This window comes from Myripristis murdjan, chromosome 9 (genome assembly GCF_902150065.1).
Source record: "Myripristis murdjan chromosome 9, fMyrMur1.1, whole genome shotgun sequence".
Lineage (NCBI taxonomy): Eukaryota > Metazoa > Chordata > Actinopteri > Holocentriformes > Holocentridae > Myripristis > Myripristis murdjan.
In genome coordinates, this window is record NC_043988.1 from 664,870 (window position 1) to 683,482 (window position 18,613).

The 18,613-nt window shown below is 41.1% G+C and overlaps 1 protein-coding gene across 1 annotated transcript; it reads right to left on the minus strand.

Annotated features, from left to right (window-relative positions):
* Window positions 1–6,360: 6,360 nt before the first annotated feature.
* LOC115365862 (uncharacterized) lies at window positions 6,361–9,754 on the minus strand. Its single transcript, XM_030061059.1, has 5 exons — window positions 9,501–9,754; window positions 8,488–8,621; window positions 7,950–8,057; window positions 7,187–7,393; window positions 6,361–6,447 (listed from the first exon to the last, which is right to left on the minus strand). The coding sequence occupies exons 1-5, from the start codon at window positions 9,721–9,723 to the stop codon at window positions 6,361–6,363; spliced, it is 759 nt and encodes a 252-aa protein (XP_029916919.1). The 5' UTR covers window positions 9,724–9,754.
* Window positions 9,755–18,613: the final 8,859 nt, after the last annotated feature.

Genomic DNA, 18,613 nt, shown 5'->3' on the forward strand with positions numbered 1-18,613 from the left:
AAACATTGTTCAAACAGGTAAGACCTTGGCATAAACATCTATGTGCGGTCTTATCTCGCGACGAATATTTAATTCTCTGTGCAGTAACACTGCACCTTCATCCACGGGATCGTTGTTGAAAGGACATGCCATGTTCGTGAAAAAATGTCGCCACTTAACTACTAATGGACTTCTAATAAAGGCCTACTGACTGTTTTTTAATTATTATTTTTCAAACAACAGACAGCAGAACTAATACGCCACGCCAAATCTCGCCTGCTGACTGAATGAATGAGGAAGTTAAATACCATGTGTGGCTGAAAGAGGGCGGACACAGAGAGAAACTCGAGGTTTCATGAGAAAAACCTAGTCCCGACCAGGTTAGTTTCATGGACTCTGTTACTGCAGTAACTGACTGAGAGCTTAAGTTACCTCCCTCTGGGAAACGGAAAACTAAAAGTTTCCCTCATTTCAGGTTTAACAGACTAAACCTGCTTTGTGAAACGGATCCCTGCTACAATGTTTTCAAAAACAGTTTAAACTCAACTGTTGAACATCAACTCTAAACTCTAAAAATAACAGCTCTCAATGAGCCTAACCTATAGGTCTAAATAGTTTAAGAGCCTTACTGCACCATTTGTGGGAACCCTGTTCAGTGCAATATCATCTTTTCTCTCTCCTGTGGGCGCCGTTCTTCCATTAGCTCGTTGTGTTGTGTTGTGTTGTGTTGTGTTGTGTTGTGAATGCGCGAGCTGATGACGTCGGGCTGGGCGTCGCATATAATTTAACATCACAACTCCATTTATTTATTTTTGTTATAGTTTTCTCATTTTATGCGGAAATTGTGAAATCAAGTGAGACCCACATATTTCGCAAAATATGCGAAATATGCAGGAATTTTGCGCCCTTTTGGAAAATAATTGACCCCCGCATAATCAGCGACATTTTGGTGATTTATGCGGGAATCGCATAAATCGCATAATCGCGTTTTTCTGGAGGGTCTATCAATTGTTTGTGGTAGGGACGTGTTATCTCTAAGCCCGGTACAGTCTGTCTCTGGAGAAGCTAGATTCTTAACTGGCACCTGGTGTTTTGGCTGTGCAGAGGACAACATCTGAATAGAGAATTTAACTTTTCCCCCTCCCAAAAAAAAAAAAAAAAAAACCACTGGCAATTAGTCAGAAATGTTTCTGTCTTTTTTACTTCTTTTTCTGCCTTTCCTCTCTGCATTACTCCTGTCTCATGCAACTTCACTTTTGCCTAGTCCACACTACTTGTTGCCTGCTTCAAAAACAGGCTAAAATCCCGTTTGGGTGGAGCGCTTTCACCTCCCCCAGACATTCCTTTCTCTTGCATTTCCCTAGCCCAATCCACAATCGTATCCATACCTTTCTTTTCTTCCTCCTTTGGTACTTTCTTCTGCCACCTCATCACTGTTTCTAACAGCACTGACCCCAAGGAACCGGGTTTACATTCCATCCATTTGTCAACAACTTTTTGCGACATCATTAAATACATATACGTGTTAGTCAGAGAGGGTGAATGGCACAGCGCCCGAGTGGGGACCCTATTAAGAAGCTTCTACACGGAGTCTAGTACTCTGTGCGCTTAATCGCTGGGGGTTCTCCCAGTCTATCCACTCGTTTTAATTCTGTCACCTCTGCAACACACTGATTCTTGGGAATTTGGATACATCATGTCCCACTAAGAAAAATGCTATTTCTGTTGGAAATTTACAACATTTTAATGAATAAAAAGAATCAAGGGCATAATCAGGGGGTCCTTTGCACATTTGTAAGGTTCTTTTATAGGTTTATTTTTAATTTTTATTAATTAAATAATTATATGTTGGCCTATGGCCTACAAAACCAGTTCTCTATCATGTCAAGACTATCTCTCCACCCTACATATTCCACATGTATGGGGACTGACCCCACTGGGGCAGCTGTTGTGGATTACTCTTTAAGACACATCACCTGTGGTGGCCACACACTGATTGGCAACCTATGGCTATATAAGCCCCACCTCTGTGTGGCCACGCCAATTCCTTGATTTCCACTGCAAGCAGTTGTGTGTGTTCTCGTGGGTAGTGTGTGTGACAGATTGTGTGCAATATCCACTTACTTCGTGTTGGGAGAGCTGGTCTACGGGCCCCTCTCTGGGTAGCTGCAACTGTCTTTGCCCAGGCTGGTGAAAGCGTGGCAGCTTGTGACAACGGCTTGAGAAAGCCATTGTCTCCCGTGAAATCCGACCTCGTCGGAGGTAACGTGGAGCGTGCTTCCCAGCTGATCACAACACAGCATGTGTGCGTCGGCGGCAGCGCTGCTTGACACATACTGCCAATAACTGCTCGTAAATCCGACCTAGTTGGAGGACACGGGCGTATCTGGCCACGGGTAATTCCGACGGGGAAAAATAAATAAATAAATAAGCGGAGCACACACACCTCCGCCAGTTTACTTCCGTGTGTTGGTGTGTGATTGTATGAGGGGCGATTAGTGCCACTGGTGCATAGGATGGATAGTCTAGGGCATACCTGTTTGGGCTGTGGCATTAAGATGCCTATGGAGGATGGTCACGACCAGTGTGTGCATTGCTTGGGGCTGGACCATGCACGCATGGCCAGTCAAGATCCCGCCTTCTGCATGAATTGTTTCATACTGCCAGCTAGAGTGAGGGAGGCTAGGGCTCGGGTCTTCCCTGTCAAACACCCAGCCGTTATCACTGAGCAGCTGCATAAGTCCAAACAACCAAGAATGGTAGTTTTGGATGACCCAGTGGCACAATCACCTCATCCCTCTGTAATGTCTGTCAGGCTAAGGGCGATGTCCTCTCCGGTAGCTGCAGTTGCATCTCCACCCTTACCAAAAAGAAGTAAACTTCTAGTTTACCTTTCCAAGTATACTTAAGTGGAGTTTGAGTATACTTTATCAAGTATACTTTCATTACCAAGTATACTTGTATTTATGTACTAGTAGTGTACTTACATATGTACTAGTTAGTATACTTACTATAGTATACTTATACTAAAAGTACCCTGATTTGGCCCACTTTTGAGTATACTCAAGTAAACTTCAAGATTACTTTACTTATATATAAGTATACTTAAATTATACTATTACCTGTACTTGAATGGTACTATTCCTTTACTTAACATAAACCATTTATATACTCAAAGAACTTGAAGTACACTACTGAAGACTTCCTTAAGTATTAATGAAGTATATATAAGTATACTTAAATTATACTTTTTCATGTACTTGAGTTGTACTTAAAGTAAACCATTTATATACTCATTCGTGTACCTGAAGTACACTACTGAAGACTTCCTTAAGTATTAATGAAGTATATGTAAGTATACTTAAATTATACTATTTCATGTACTTGAGTTGTACTTAAAGTAAACCATTCATATACTCATTAGTGTACTTGAAGTACACTACTGAAGACTTCCTTAAGTATTAATGAAGTATATATAAGTATACTTAAATTATACTATTTCATGTACTTGAGTTGTACTTAAAGTAAACCATTCGTATACTCATTAGTGTACTTGAAGTACACTACTGAAGACTTCCTTAAGTATTAATGAAGTATATATAAGTATACTTAAATTATACTATTTCATGTACTTGAGTTGTACTTGAGTTGTACTTAAAGTAAACCATTTGTAAACTCATTAGTGTACTTGAAGTACACTATTGCTTTACTTACATTGCACTTTTATAAACTTATAAGTGCACTACTTTTACCTGCAATGTACTTGAAATATACTTTACTTATACTTGATGCATACTACAACCATACTTGAATTAAACTGTTGTCATACTTGAAGCATACCATTTATATACTCAAAATATACTATGCCCGCTTACTTACAATGCACTTGAATTGCGCTATTCTTATACTAGCAGTAAATACTGCTACAGTAATTATAGTACACTACTCCTTTACTTACAATTTACTTGAATGCAGAGTACTCATATACAGCAAATTAACATCTTAATACTAGTCCACAAGTCTGATTGTTTACCTTTTAAGATATTCAAATGCAGACATTGAACCTTCATACACAATTACCATTTAATTAATCTGTGTCAAAAATACAATAAATTTAGAACAACTTGAATTTTGAACAACTTTGACCTTGAACACTATAAAACAGAAAAATAGGGAGACCCGGGCACTCAGTTAAGAACGAGGAGGTTTTTATTTAACACAAAAAGTCAACATGTTTTGACCTACATGGTCTTCATCAGGACAGAGGGGGGTAAGACATCCCCGGGCATCAGATCAGGGGGCATAAAACTTAAAATAAATATCAAAAAATCAAAATAAAGTGCCCAGCCAGTGCAACATTTTTCGAAATGGATCTTTAGTTTTTCTTAGAGTTGTAGCTGATGTTGTTTATCTTCTTCCGAATTACCCTTCTGACCTCCTGGACGCTGGTGTTTGGGTATTTGGACCTAACATGCCCTGTTAAACACACACACACACACACACACACACACAAATTTGAGCCAGATTAACCAAAATCCTTTCAAGAGAGCAATTAACTAATTGATGTGAAGCAAGCTGGGCTATAAATCACAACTGAAGAGCTCACCATTTATAACCTCAAGCTTCTTTTCATCCAGTGGTCGCTTTGACGCCACATCTTTGTGGGCGCCAGACTGCTTCCCGGTCAAGCTCGACTCTGAAAGAGTTTCTTTTCCAAAAACGAGGATGGCAAGGTCCCCGATGTAGGTGGCAGGAGTGCTTGTCCTAAGGGCACTTAACTTGTACTTGGGAACTCGAACCCCGGAGCCCGGAACAAGATCGACCTGCAAAACAATGTAAAAAATGTATAAAATTTAGATACTCTACACACGTGCAGTATGTACATGTACTGTATGTCAAGTGGTGACGGAAAGGTTAGAGGTGGCGGAGGATTAGAGGTGGGGAAGGAGTGTGAAGTAACAGGTCTCCAATTTGTGCTTCTAGATCAGTACTGTACTTCTAAAAACATTAAAGGATAGGTGCGTACAGTTATGTGTGTTGAGCTGCAGTGTCTGTAATTATTAATTACATTTACAATTTTAAAGTTTAAAGTAAAATATTACAAACGTATTAGGTTGGCGTCGGCAGAATTATTCGTCACAAATTGCATGAACTTTTGTTTCACAAATAATGAAAATGCATAATTCTAGCTTTACATGTGCACTCTTTGTAGAATGTACTATGCTGATAGATATGCAATAGGTATCTCCTTACAGAACAGAGTCCATATTCTTGCAAACACAGTCGTCACAGACCTCTAAGAGTCAGCATCAGTGTCAGTGCAGTCATGACCTTAGACACCGGTAGGGAAGGGCAACTATTAATCGCTCCGCTTATACCGTCATAGGACCATCCCTTAATGACTTGATAAGCAGACCTGTTTAATGCAAGGATTCCCTACCAAGGGGAATCCTATACACACAACACTAAAGGCAATCCTTTCGGTCAGTGGAGGTAGCTGCACTTTCAGAGCCCCTTTTTAGGAACGGACATTCAGTCTGTAAGAAGGAAGAGCTCTGTCTACAAAAGGTATAACAATTACCCATCTTCTGCATGGTGCATTCTAAAAGAGTGCACATGTAAAGCTAAATTTTTATTTATTTTTTTTAAATATTATTTGTGAAACATAAAAGTTCATGCAATTTGAATAATTTGGCCAAACTCCAGCCTCATACGTTTTTAATATTTACCAATTTATTTTAATTGTAAACAGCTACACTCAATGCAACATTCAAAACCACTTTTCAAATTCATATTGCTCCCATGAAGACAATTTAAAATTGTTACCCTAATGAGGGGAATACTGTACATGTGATACTTACTGTCATCTCAGACTCTAGTCCTTCAGATGGTGGTCTTGGGGGAGTGTCCTGCAGTGCTGGTATGTCAGATGTGGGCCTTGAGGCGTACCGCATAGGAGTGCTGGAGAAATCAGAACACTTCATCAGTAACCCATTTCTCCAAATCAATTTGGGAGGATGGTGCAAACCGCGACATTGTGAGTCATCTCATTAGGAAATCTTAGCTTGGGGGTCCCTCTTCATAATCTTGGACAGTGCCCGGTTAGCATTTTCGGGGTTTATAGAGGACAGACAGCATGGGGTCGTTTTGATCCCTTAGGTGGTCTCTCTACCGGACACCCTTTAGGATTTTGAAGAAGGACCCCAAAGCTACAAGAAACAGCAGGAAAAAAAAACTCTGACTAAACAAGGTTCACCCCCTCGGCTGCCAGACTACCAGCCCAACCAGCCTGTTATTGTTTCTTAAATTTTTTTGTGGTTTGATAGTAACTTTTCCTGCCATCATTTCTCCCATCAATACAATCAGTAGAAGCATGCTGCCTCACAATCCATACCTTCGGTGATTTGTTGTGGAAGCAGTTCCGTGCAAAACCTTCTTTAGCTGCCGCGCAACCCCGGAGAGCTCTGTTCAGACAGTGAAAATTGTAAATTATAAGACAAGGGTGCAAAACCATGACTGTATGTATATTGATAGATTCTAGAGTAGGCCTACTCTAGAATCTATGAATATACAGGAGGGTAAAGTGATGAGGCTTCAGTTTCACCTGTACCAGAGAGTATCATAATGGGAGATGGTCCAGTACAATAGAGAGCAATGTAATGCTTTCAACTTCAGCAACACAGTGAACATTAAATTTACAAACTATTTTCCATAGAGCACAACAAACGTTTGTGGCTAACCTGAACGCACCCTTGTGGTTCACTGGCTATGGAAAAGCACGACTGCCATTAAACGGCTCAGACAGCGATATAGAAAATCCTTGCCAGAGCTCGAACATTTTACACTGGTGGCACAGTTGCCACCAACCTTTTCAGTCAGTGGCAGTGGCACAAAATAAAATCCATGTAAAAAAGAAAACCATAATAAGATGCATGACCTTCTATGTGCTTTTAGCCTGATACCTTTAGTTTGAAAACTGCTCACAATGCTTCCTTTACACATACAAATGGTCGCTTTTGATTGGATTATCCAATATGAAAAAATACAGAAGTATCAGATCGGGAGTCGGCAGATCGGTAGATACTCAAAATCTGACATGGGACACCCCTAGCTGATTGGGCTGACTTGCATAAAATTACTCTGCCTATACCAAGCCAGTCTACCATGCTGGGAAAGCTGGAAAATGTATAATCGAAATATTACGGGTCACTGCATCCAGTAGTTCCCCCTTCATGATCAAGTTCTCCTCCCGCAGCCTCTTGTTCTCCTCTTTAAGTTGTCTTATTTCGAGCATCGCTGTGCCCCAGGTCCGGAAGGTAGGGTGAGAGTCCAGGTCAGGCTCCAGGTCATCATCTGACATGGAGATGTCTTCCACGGGGAGGTCTTGCATCTCAGAATCCTCTTCCCTAATGGACTACACCATAACAACAATAACTAGAAAAAGGCCTACTGTGTCTGCAGATATTGAGCAAAACGTGTGGACCAATCAGAATTGAGGGTGGTTGTGGTTTCTGCTATGATGCATATTTGTTCCCCTGGAGGCAATGTACTATGCGTGCAAAAATATCATGACGGTAGGTCAAAAAGAGCCTGAAACATGTTTATTTAAAGTTCTCATTTGGGTGCTATAGTACCACCTGTGGCAGGGTTTCCTCTAGGATTTTTTGAAACTGTGGGGGGGGGACTTCAGCGTTGTTGAATATATATGATATATATGTATATATATCCTTTTAAAATTGTTTTAACATCTGGAAGAAAAAAAATCATTCCGAAGGTGTGGCGGCTTTTATTTTGCAGTGGCGGTGCGCCACAATGAATTACATGTAGCGGAAACCCTGTGTGGATGGATAGAGTCCAAATCAAATCCTGGCACAACCATCCCCACTAGTCAGCATCTGCAGAAAATTCACATTCCAGTGACTACACAAAATTCTGCATGAGCCATGACTGTCAATATTTAAATAATTTACCTTCTTCGTCATTATTTCCTTCTTGAGTGCTTCCACCATATCATCAGCAGCCTTCTTTTTCATTTGCTCCGTGGTCTGCTGCATGGGGTGTTTAAACACCTTCAGCTGCTACAGAAAGACATTTGGATTGGATTATTTTGAAAGTGCCTTATCAATCACATAATCCAATATTATAAACCGGGTAGATGAAGATAGTAGATGAAGGTAGATGAAGATGATAGACCAAAGGGTCACTGTTTCACTGTTGTGTGTGTGAATGTGAAAAAAGTCATTTTAACCTAAATAATACCGATAACCCAGAATTTGGGTTGTATTTTTCAACCCACTTTTTGGTAAGTTTAACCCATCAATATAGTCATTTCTACCCATTTTTTGGGTAGAAAACATAACCCAACATGCTCGGTCAGACCAATAACCCAACTGTGCTGTGTTATAACAACCCAGTGCTGGATCGGTCCCTTTTTGACCCAGCACTGGGTTTCCAAAATAACCCAAATTGAGTTGTTTTTAACCCAGCAGTTTTTACAGTGTATATCACCTTTTTTTCCGCTGGTCTGTCCTCCTGGTCAGCCAACTTGTTGGGGGGGGTTATTTTTCTTTTACGGGTTGCCCATATATCTGCGCCGCTTTGGCACCAGTCTTCCCTCTTTTTACAAAGGTCACTGTAGTCATCTGGATGGAAGAAAAGAGTTATTAAATCCAAATGCAGCATGCAGATCCGACTAACCAGTCATCAAGCGGACTCTTTCAATGATGTGGCCCAGTCTGAACAGAGCCAGATCCGATTTGGACACTTGCTAAAAACAGTGTGGACAGTCAGCCCTAAAAATCGGATTTGAGAAGGACTCTGATTTGAATCAGATTCGCCTGCAGTCTGAACGCGGCCCAAGAGACTCAGGAGGCATTCACTCTCAGTGTGGGCAGAGAGGGCAGTGGAGCTGATGGAGACGCTGGACGTGGAAAGTAACACCACAGAACTAAGACTTGCTTCAAAAAAGAAGAAGGACCCAATAGACGGATTTCTTGTGTCACGTTACAAACAATTGGACCTGCACGTGCGGCCAGGGGGCAAAAGGCTGCTTCGAAGTGAACTGAATGTGGCGCCACCTTGTTTGTAAGTTCTCCCTGACTCAATTGCAATAAATGTCATTTCACAGAATAATCACTTTGCATCACAAATTAAAAAAAAAAAAAAAATTACTGAAATGTCCATGAATTTCACTCAAATTATTAATTGAACCGTTTGGATTTTAGAAGGCCTCAAAGTCAGTGTCCACAACCGTTCCCGACGGGCACGAGGGGGACGCGGGGCACAGGTGTGAGGGCCCGTCCAACGCTGCTTGCAGCTTTAATTCGACGTTGCCCCACTCTCGAGAAGAGCAGGGAGAACACAATGTATTAAAAAAAAACAAAAACAACAACAACAAAAAAAAAAACACTTAGCTAGCTAAGTGTTAGCTTAGCTAGCTAAGCTTTTTAGCTAGCTAAAGCTTTTTCGTCACCCTAGTACGATAAGTTAAGTCAGATAATATTCGATATTCAGTTACTTACCACTGAACAGCAAGACCTTGGCAAGAAAATATTCTTCCTTCTTCTTCTTTTTCCCCTTGCTGGTCCACTTAACATTTATCCACCCTTCATCATCCGTCAGATCAGGGCATTCTTTTATAGTTTCTGATGTGTCAACTTTACTCATATCCTCATCCTTGATGGATTTTACTGGTCCGACCTCCACAGTCTTGTCGACTTTGAAATAAAACAGCGCATACTCCATGACTGCTCACGTTTGAACTAGCTAACGTTATTTGGCGCGTTTGCTAGAAGATAACCGTCTTCGTAGCAAAGGACTCTGGGATGCGTGGGGACGCGGCACGCCCTGTGCGCATGCGCAGTGCACAAGACCGGGCACGCAGCTCTCACCTAGCCACCATCTCGCCTAGCCGTAGATGTATCAGCCTAGCCTACTAGAGCAGTTTATTATGGCTCAAAAACGTGGAGGTTATCAGAAGTATTTGGAGAGCGAATCAGACGAGATTCCAAGGAGAACCAAGTACAGATGGAAAAGACAGGTAAGTTACGTAGATAATACTCAGGTGACATGACCGATAGATCAGAGTATGTGTTTTCTCTCTCTCTCTCTCTCTCTCTCTCTCTCTCTCTCTCTCTCTCACTCACTCACTCACTCACTCACTCACTCACTCACTCACTCACACACACACACACACACACACACACACACACACACACACACACACACACATCGTCCGAAAGCGCCGGCCCGGTCTTATGCCAAAGTGTGGTATCCTATAAAATCGGTGTCAACGATCAAACATTATTTTCATTACAAAACCCAGTCGTTTTTGTCTGTTATTGCTAGCCAGCTAGTGCCAGCGACCTGTGCCACATTTTGTGAGCTAAGTTTATTTTCCGGAGAAAACCAACATTGAAAAGGACGTAGCCTACTGTGGTTCTCAACCTGTGGGTCTGGACTCCCAGGGTGGTCCCCACAGAATTATGGGTGGGTCCCCAGATGACAGTGAACTGATAAATTAGGGACTTGTAAGACCCTCAAAGAAAAATACTGCTTCAAAAGTGATTAAGCAATCAACAAACTGCTAAAAACATTGGCCAAATTGTAGTAGTAGTAGTAATAATAACAATAATAATAATAATAATAATAATAATGATTTTAATAATATTATAATGATGGCAAAAATTGAAAATAGCTGATCTGCAGGCTCACAATGCCATGCAACACGAGGCGTTGTGAGCCTGTAGATCTGCTATTTTCACAATATTTATCTGTGGAAAATAGTAAAACAAATTGGGGGGATCCCAAGTTCAAATATGATTTTGGGGGTTCACGGCCTGAAAAGGTTGAGAATATGTCACTGTAGTAGACAAACAAACCGGGGATTCTTACTAATGTTACCTCAACACATCTCACATCAGTATCGGTAGCCTATAACATACAAACACCTAGCCAATCCAGACACACAAATGAATACACAATCAGCTGTATGTCATCTACTCATCAAATGGTGTGATTGCTGATGTAAATACAAGAATTTGTGCATTTCTCTAACTCCTGCAAAGAACACCATTTTATCAATTCATTTCATACTATGTGACTAAAATGGCTAGGACTTTGGCTGAAAAGGACATATTGGTCTCCATTGAATATGCAGGGGTGCAAATTTGTCACCTTTTGGTGAAAATAAACTTTTTAAATCCAAATTAATTTGATCTGTGTGTAAGGGCTCTTTGTCACCTTTTTCACAGGTGATGGGTTTGCATTTTTCCACCCATGGCCCTAATATATTTTATTCCAGAACTTTCTATTCGAAAGTAGTACCAATTGGCAAGTGTCTTGTCAATAAATGAAAATGATACATTTCCCAGCTAACTGAATTAAGTAAGGTAGCTTCAAGCTAGTATAGCAAGGTAGGATTCTGTATTTGCCATTCATATGCCCTTGTAATTAAGTGACCTTCTTTAACTCATTTTCTTTTCACTGGTAAACCTGTAGAGAAAGAGAGAGGAGGACTTGGCGCATTCCCAAGAAAACCTGGGCAAGGGTTCCAGGGTTGCAATGCCTGGATCTTCAAAGGTATGTTGTCAATTCAGACACCTTCACAGTGTATCTTGTTAGTGCTTACATACTTCAGTCATGCATCTCCGATTTGGAGGTGACCAGCTCCTCCAAAGAACATTTCATCTAAGGAATGAGTTTTAACCAGCTGTATGGTTAGACTAATTAGACTACGGCATAACTGTAGTCCAGCTCCAGTACTTCAAGGAGGAAGCTCACTTTGGTTACTATTGGATGAAGTGATTTATTTCAGGGTTTTGTACCACATCTGATTAATCACTTCATCCAATAGTATTTCACAGGAAACCAATGTGTACGCCTCGTCCAGGAAGTAGTGAACGGGACTGCAGTTATGCGCTTAGCCTATGTTCCTACAGCTGCCCAGCTGGTTGAACAGAGCTCATTAGTATCCAAATCACATCAGCTCTATGTCTTCTATGTCATATAGGGTTATATCTGGCTCTATTTCTTACACCTGCCTTATAATATTTTTGTTAAGAAAACATAACTGTGAGCTTAACCCACTATGCAATGTGGGGGATTAAAGCTAACCCACTGTGCAATGATTTTGGTAAATAGAATACAGTTTCCAAAAGGGTAGGTTAACTTTGTGTTCTCCACGTTGTTCCAAGATAAAAATAGATACCATGACAAAAACATATTGTCAGGTCAGCAAGTGGTGCAGTGAGCAGAGTAGCCGCCCCATGTAGAGGCTGCAGTCCTCACTGCAGGTCGCCCCGGTTCGAATCCCGCGTCGGACAGCCCTTTCCTGCATGTCATTCCCTCTCTCTCTGCCTCCCCCTTTCTTGTCCACTGTCTACTATCAAATAAAGGCAAAAAGCCAAAAAAAATACTTAAAAAAAACATATTGTCAACTACTACGCAAAAAGATAATCCTGCATAGACTAGAACAGCTGGTGTTGAAATGGAATATAAAATGTGATATTTTTGTATGTTTATCTGCAGGCAAAGGAAAATGCATCTGATCCTGAAGAGGGCATGAGCGGTGAAAACACAGGACCTAGTAGAGACTTGATGCAAGGAGATTCTGATGAAGACAGCATGCCTGGGCCTTCAATGGTATGTACTTAGATTTTGCTTCAGTAGTATAATAGTATTGTCAGCCACGTTCAAATTTCATTCATGATATTTGTATTACCTGTAATCATACACTTTTATTATCTGTTTGGATAATAAAAAGGACCCCAACTCCGTTCATACTTACTCGTTTTCATGCACTCTCAGTCATCGTAGGTACATAAATAAGGCACCTTTTCTATCATAAGTGAATCAATACTAGGTAGTATCTATTTGAATCTGTACTTTCGATACCATCCTTTCTATTAGGTGCCCATCCCTATTTATTACATGCATGATTTATCAGATTCTTTTGGATGGGCAGGTTCGACTCGGTTTATAACAATATCTCATGTAAAGTAAGCCGGTAACATAGAAAGATAACCTTATTGAGACTAACTCGGCTTAGAAATGAAATGGAACAAAACTACCGGTAAATCATATTGTTTTCTGTTTTAACCCTCAGAGTGAGGAAGATGCATCTCGTTTTGAGGAGAGCCAGGCTGATGAGGAGAATCTTGAGGGCACGGGTGATGAAAACGAAGGAGCGAGTAGAGACTTGACGCAGGGAGATTCAGATGAAGAAAGCATGACTGGGCCTTCAGTGGTATGTACTTATATTTGGCTTCAATAGCCTTGGTAGTGTGTAATAGTGTTAGTGTGTTAGTGTTAGTGTCATCATTGTTGCTTGTGAGACTGTCTTACTGTCTGTGAGACTGTCTGTGAGACCTAATATCTGTTGGAGAAAATTTCCTAGCCTGGCACAGCTACTCATGTTCTTGTGTTAGATTACGGGTTTTCCCAGAATTATGTCTGGATAAACGCTCAAATCAATGTAATGTACTAATTACTACGTAATGTAATAAAATGCATTTTTATCCGAAATGTGTCTGACAGCAGGAACGCAACCGCTAGGCGTGCAGTTTTCAGTTTCCCTCCCTATGCATAGAGAAATCAGACAGTGACAGACACAGTTCAGATGAAAATGCCTTTTAACAAAGCAGAATATAACACAATTTCTGAACAAACATACACTACTCACAAAAAGTTAGGGATATTCGGCTTTCAGGTGAAATTTCAGGATGAACCTAAAATGCATTATAACCTTTACAGGTGAACTTAATGTGACCTTCTGTAAACTTTTGAATGCACATGTCCAACTGTTCAATGTTTCAGTACTTTTTGCACAAGTTGCTGTTCTCTAACAAGGAGTTTAACGGCAAAATTCACAACAGGTGTTTGATCCATGAATCGACCAATAAATTTCCTGGTTCAATTAGAATTGGTATTTAAACAGTCCTCCTCATCATGCTGTTCACATTTTGACATCATGAGACCAAGACGACACCTAACAATTGATCAGCAGCACCTCGCCATTGCGAGGCTTCAAACAGGATGTCCTCAGACGGAAGTGGCCACTGAGCTTAGAGTGTCACAGAGTGTCATCAGCAGGTTGCAACAGAGATACAAAGAGACTGGAAGAGTCACAGAAAGGCATAGAAGTGGACGTCCTTTGGCCACATCCCACACTGATGACCGCTTCATTGTGAACAGTGCCCTGCGGAACCGGATGATGAATGCCACTCAACTCCAGGTACGTTTAAGGAAGGTGAGAGGCACCCAAGTGTCACGTCAGACCATTCGAAACCGTTAACATCAGCATGGTCTGCGTGGTAGACGACCTGCAAGGGTACCTGACCACACCACCAGGCACAGGTGTCATTGTCTTGCATGGGCCAGGGAGCATTTACGCTGGACGAGGGACCAGTGGGCCTCAGTGCTGTTCTCTGATGAAAGCCGATTCATGTTGAGCAGAAATGATGGCCGCCAACGATGTTGGAGACGTCAAGGAGAGCACTATGCATCAGCCACTGTTGTCACCAGACGAGCCTTTGGTGGTGGTGGTGTTACTGTGTGGGCAGGTGTGTCTAGTCAATACAGAACTGCCCTAATGGTACAGTGACAAGCCCATACTACCTGAATAACATCATTAATCCAGTCATTGTGCCCCTGCATGAACAACACAGGCCTAATTTCATCCTCATGGACGACAATGCTCCAGCTCATCGAGGTCGTATCATTAGGGAACGGTTGCTGGAGACTGGGTTACCTCAGATGGAGTGGCCTGCACTTTCTCCAGACCTGAATCCCATAGAAAACCTATGGGATCAGCTGAGTCGCCGTGTAGAGGCTCGGAGCTCTGTACCCCAGAACCTCAATGTCCTGAGGGCCACCCTTCAAGAAGAGTGGGATGCCATGCCTCAGCAGACAATAAGTCGACTTGTGAACAGCATGAGACGTCATTGTCAAGCTGTAATTGATGCTCAAGGGCACATGACAAGTTATTGAGACATTGACATTTTTTGTTGTGGTATATCCACCACTGTTGTTGGCTTTTGTTTCAAGAAATTGTTTGAGATGAGGAAATCACCAGTGCATGCTTCTACTTAAATGCCCTACTTTCATGATATAATATCACTGTAGCGTGAACTTTTTACATTTTCCGTAAATTTCCCCCGAAAGCCAAATATCCCTAACTTTTTGTGAGTAGTGTATATGGTATGGAGACATAGGAAAGCCATTAGAAGGCCACAGGATTAAAAATGTGGATTTCACAATCTTAATCACATCAGTTGGCTTACATTTCAACGCAGTCATTCAGTAGTAGAGCCAAAATGTTCTATTATGTAATCTTAAAAAGGTTGAAGTCCATCTGATGGTCACATCCCAAAGGACGCAAAATTTGTTCTCCGCGTTTGACCCATCCCCTGAGGGAGCGGTGGGCACCAGCGGTGCCGCGCCCGGGAATCATTTGGTGATCTAACCCCCCAATTCCAACCCCAAATACCGAGTGCCAAGCAGGGAGGCAATGGGTAGCATTTTTAGAGTCTTTGGTATGACCCGGCCAGGGATTAAACCCCCAACCTCCCAGTCTCAGGGCGGACACTCTACCACTAGGCCACTGAGTTAGCATAGCCTTACTTGAATCAAATAGCTGAGTGGAGAGGTATCTCATGTGAATAAACATCTCTTGGCTATACAGCCTTTTTCAGAAATAGAGTTATTAAATAAAGAATAAAACTAAATCTTTTTTTTTTTCTTTGTCAACATGCAGAATGAGGACGATCCATCAGATCCTGGAGAGAACCTGTCTGATGATGGTGTGATTGCTGGAAGTCAAGGAGCCGAGGAAGATTTGATTCAAGTTGAAGCTGATGCGGACAGCATGCCTGTGTCTTCAGAAGACAAACCAACAGATGATCTGTTGTTTCCTGGGGCAAGTTTTACAAAAAAAGAGACTGTATTGATGCTGATGTCTTATGTGTTACGGCATAATTTAACCAGCGAAGCAGTAAGTCACTTATTGGAAATGTTTAACATAATGTTTCCAGGTCTTATCCCGGCATCACATTACCTGTTCAACAAAGAATTTGGTAGTTCCTCTGATTTTGATGTTCACTTCTATTGTGAAAACTGTCTGACATACTTTGGCATTAGAGCAGACTGCCCTTCTCAGTGTAACTCATGCAACACAGTTTTTGACGCTGAAGCAAATTTAAAGAAGGGCATTTACTTAATTGTTTTGCCACTTTATGGACAGATAAAGCAACTGTTAGAAGTACATGATGTAACTCTTAATGAGAAAACTACAACCACTGGGGTTTTTTCTGACATAGAGTCTGGTCAAGAATATCAAAAACTATGTGACACTGGAGTTCTCGGAAAGGATGATTTGTCTCTTATTTGGAACTGTGATGGTGCACCAGTCTTCAAGAGTTCCAAATGTAGCATTTGGCCCATCCAGTGTCAGATAATAGAGCTAAAACCAGAAGTGAGGAAAAAACATGTTTTGGTGTCAGCGTTGTGGTTTGGGCCAGGTAAACCATCTGTATTTACATTACTAACACCCTTTGTTAAAGAGGCCTCACTGTTGGAGAAGAAAGGTGTTGAATGGCAAGATGTTCAGGGAAACAATCGCATCTCAAAAGTGTTTGTTCTAATCTCCAGCTGTGACTCGGTTGCTCGTCCGATGCTACGTAACACAAGGCAGTTCAATGGTCGCTATGGTTGTGACTTTTGTTACCATGAAGGCGGTAAAAACTATCCATACCAACAACCAGAACCTAAACTTAGAAATGAAAAAGATCATTACAGGCATGCAATGGTTGGTACAGAGAAAACTCCAGTGTATGGAGTCAAAGGGCCATCTCCTTTAATGAAGCTTGAGCATTTTCAGTTGATAAATGGTTTTGTCCCAGAGTACCAACACAGTGTGTGCTTAGGAGTCACTCGTCAGATAGCTTCATTGTGGTTTGAAACTGAAAACCACGAGAGGCCCTGGTATATCGGCAGACAAATAGAGGAAGTGAATCGACGACTGAAACAAATAAAACCTCCTGTTGAGGTAACAAGGACCCCAAGATCGCTTAATGAGAGGAAATTTTGGAAAGCTTCGGAGTGGCGAGCATTTCTCCTCTTTTATGCTCTGCCTGCTTTAAAAGGCATACTCCCTCCCTCGTTTTTAGCATGTATACACTACTACAAGATCAGGTCAAGTCTAGCTGTACATTCATGTCTGAACTGTCTCTAAAGAAATTTGTGATACAATTCCAGAGACTCTATGGCGAACACAACATGTCATTCAGCATACATTTGCTAACACATGTCCACCAGAGTGTAAGACATTGGGGTCCATTATGGGCTACGTCGACATTTGTATTTGAATCTAATATGGGCACTCTGCTAAAGTATTTTCACGGAACCCAATATGTCCCCTCCCAAATTTCTTCTAAGTTCCTCTTGTGGAGAGAGTTGCCAAAAAGGTTCAAACAGATAAGATGTCCAAAGGTTCAGTCCTTTGTCGAAAAAATGCACTTTAATGAACAAAGAACTGAAAAATGCGAGGTACTGAATGAAAGTGTTACAGGGTTTGGGCAGCCCCCTGTGAGAGCAAATGTGACAAATAGGCATGCTATACAAAACTTGTGTCGATCTTTGGGTAACCACTTTACTGTTGGTGACTGCTTTTGGTCATATAGATGTTTTTTGATTGATGGAGTGCTGTACCACAGTGAAAGGTATGAAAGGCAAAAAAAAGATCTAACAATGCAGCACGCTTGAATGATGGCACATTTTGCCTGCTTGGAGACCTTGTGGTTTTTAAAAGCAGCTGTGAACATCAAAGCCCTGCAACTTGTGAGTGTGAGAAAAATTGTTGTATTTTAGTTGAGATGCTGAAAACAAACAGAAGGCCAGTGTGTAAAGACCCGCAAGTTGGGGTAGTGAGTAGTTTCATCCATGTTGTTGAGAAGACTGGTAATATTTGTGCGATCTGGCCAAATATGGTTCAGAAGAAATGTGTTTTGGTTGAAGTTGATCATTTGTATGTAATCCCATTGCCGAATGTGCATGAATGTGACTAGACTGCCCTGCAACTTGTGCATGTGAGATGCTGAAAACAAACAGAAGGCCAGCATGAATCATTCATAGATACTGAATACTAACAATGGATTATTATATATATTATATATATATTATATAATAGCATATCTCTATCGTAACACTATAAAATGATAATTACATATCATATTCACATCTCTATATAATTTTATATTCTATTCTATTATATATTATACTCTATTCTCTTATATATTATATTATTCTATTATATTTTATACTATAGCCCTCTCTCTCTCTCTCTCTCTCTCTCTCTCTCTCTATATATATATATATATGGGTCATTTCACCAAATTTTCAGGACATCCCACGCACTTGGGTCTCAAAAAATTCTGAAAAATTCACCAGTTGTTCCTTATTTATCCAATAGGCACACTGTAAAATTTTAGTTTGCTCGGATGAATACTTTTTGAGATACGGCCAATTTAGTGAGGGGAGTATGTGTCAATTTTGGTGCGATTTTGGCGCATCGATTTTGAACTTTAAATTAAAACAAAGATCAGATTTTTTAAGACATTCCTACATGCAGTTATGGGCC

Coding starts and splice junctions, on each gene's coding strand:
- LOC115365862 (XM_030061059.1), bottom strand. CDS start 9,723: ATGGAGTATGCGCTGTTTTATTTCAAAGTCGACAAGACTGTGGAGGTC. Junction 7,394..7,949: donor AGGAAATAATGACGAAGAAG/GTAAATTATTTA, acceptor GTTATGGTGTAG/TCCATTAGGGAAGAGGATTC. Junction 6,448..7,186: donor GGGAACTACTGGATGCAGTG/ACCCGTAATATT, acceptor TTCACTGTCTGA/ACAGAGCTCTCCGGGGTTGC.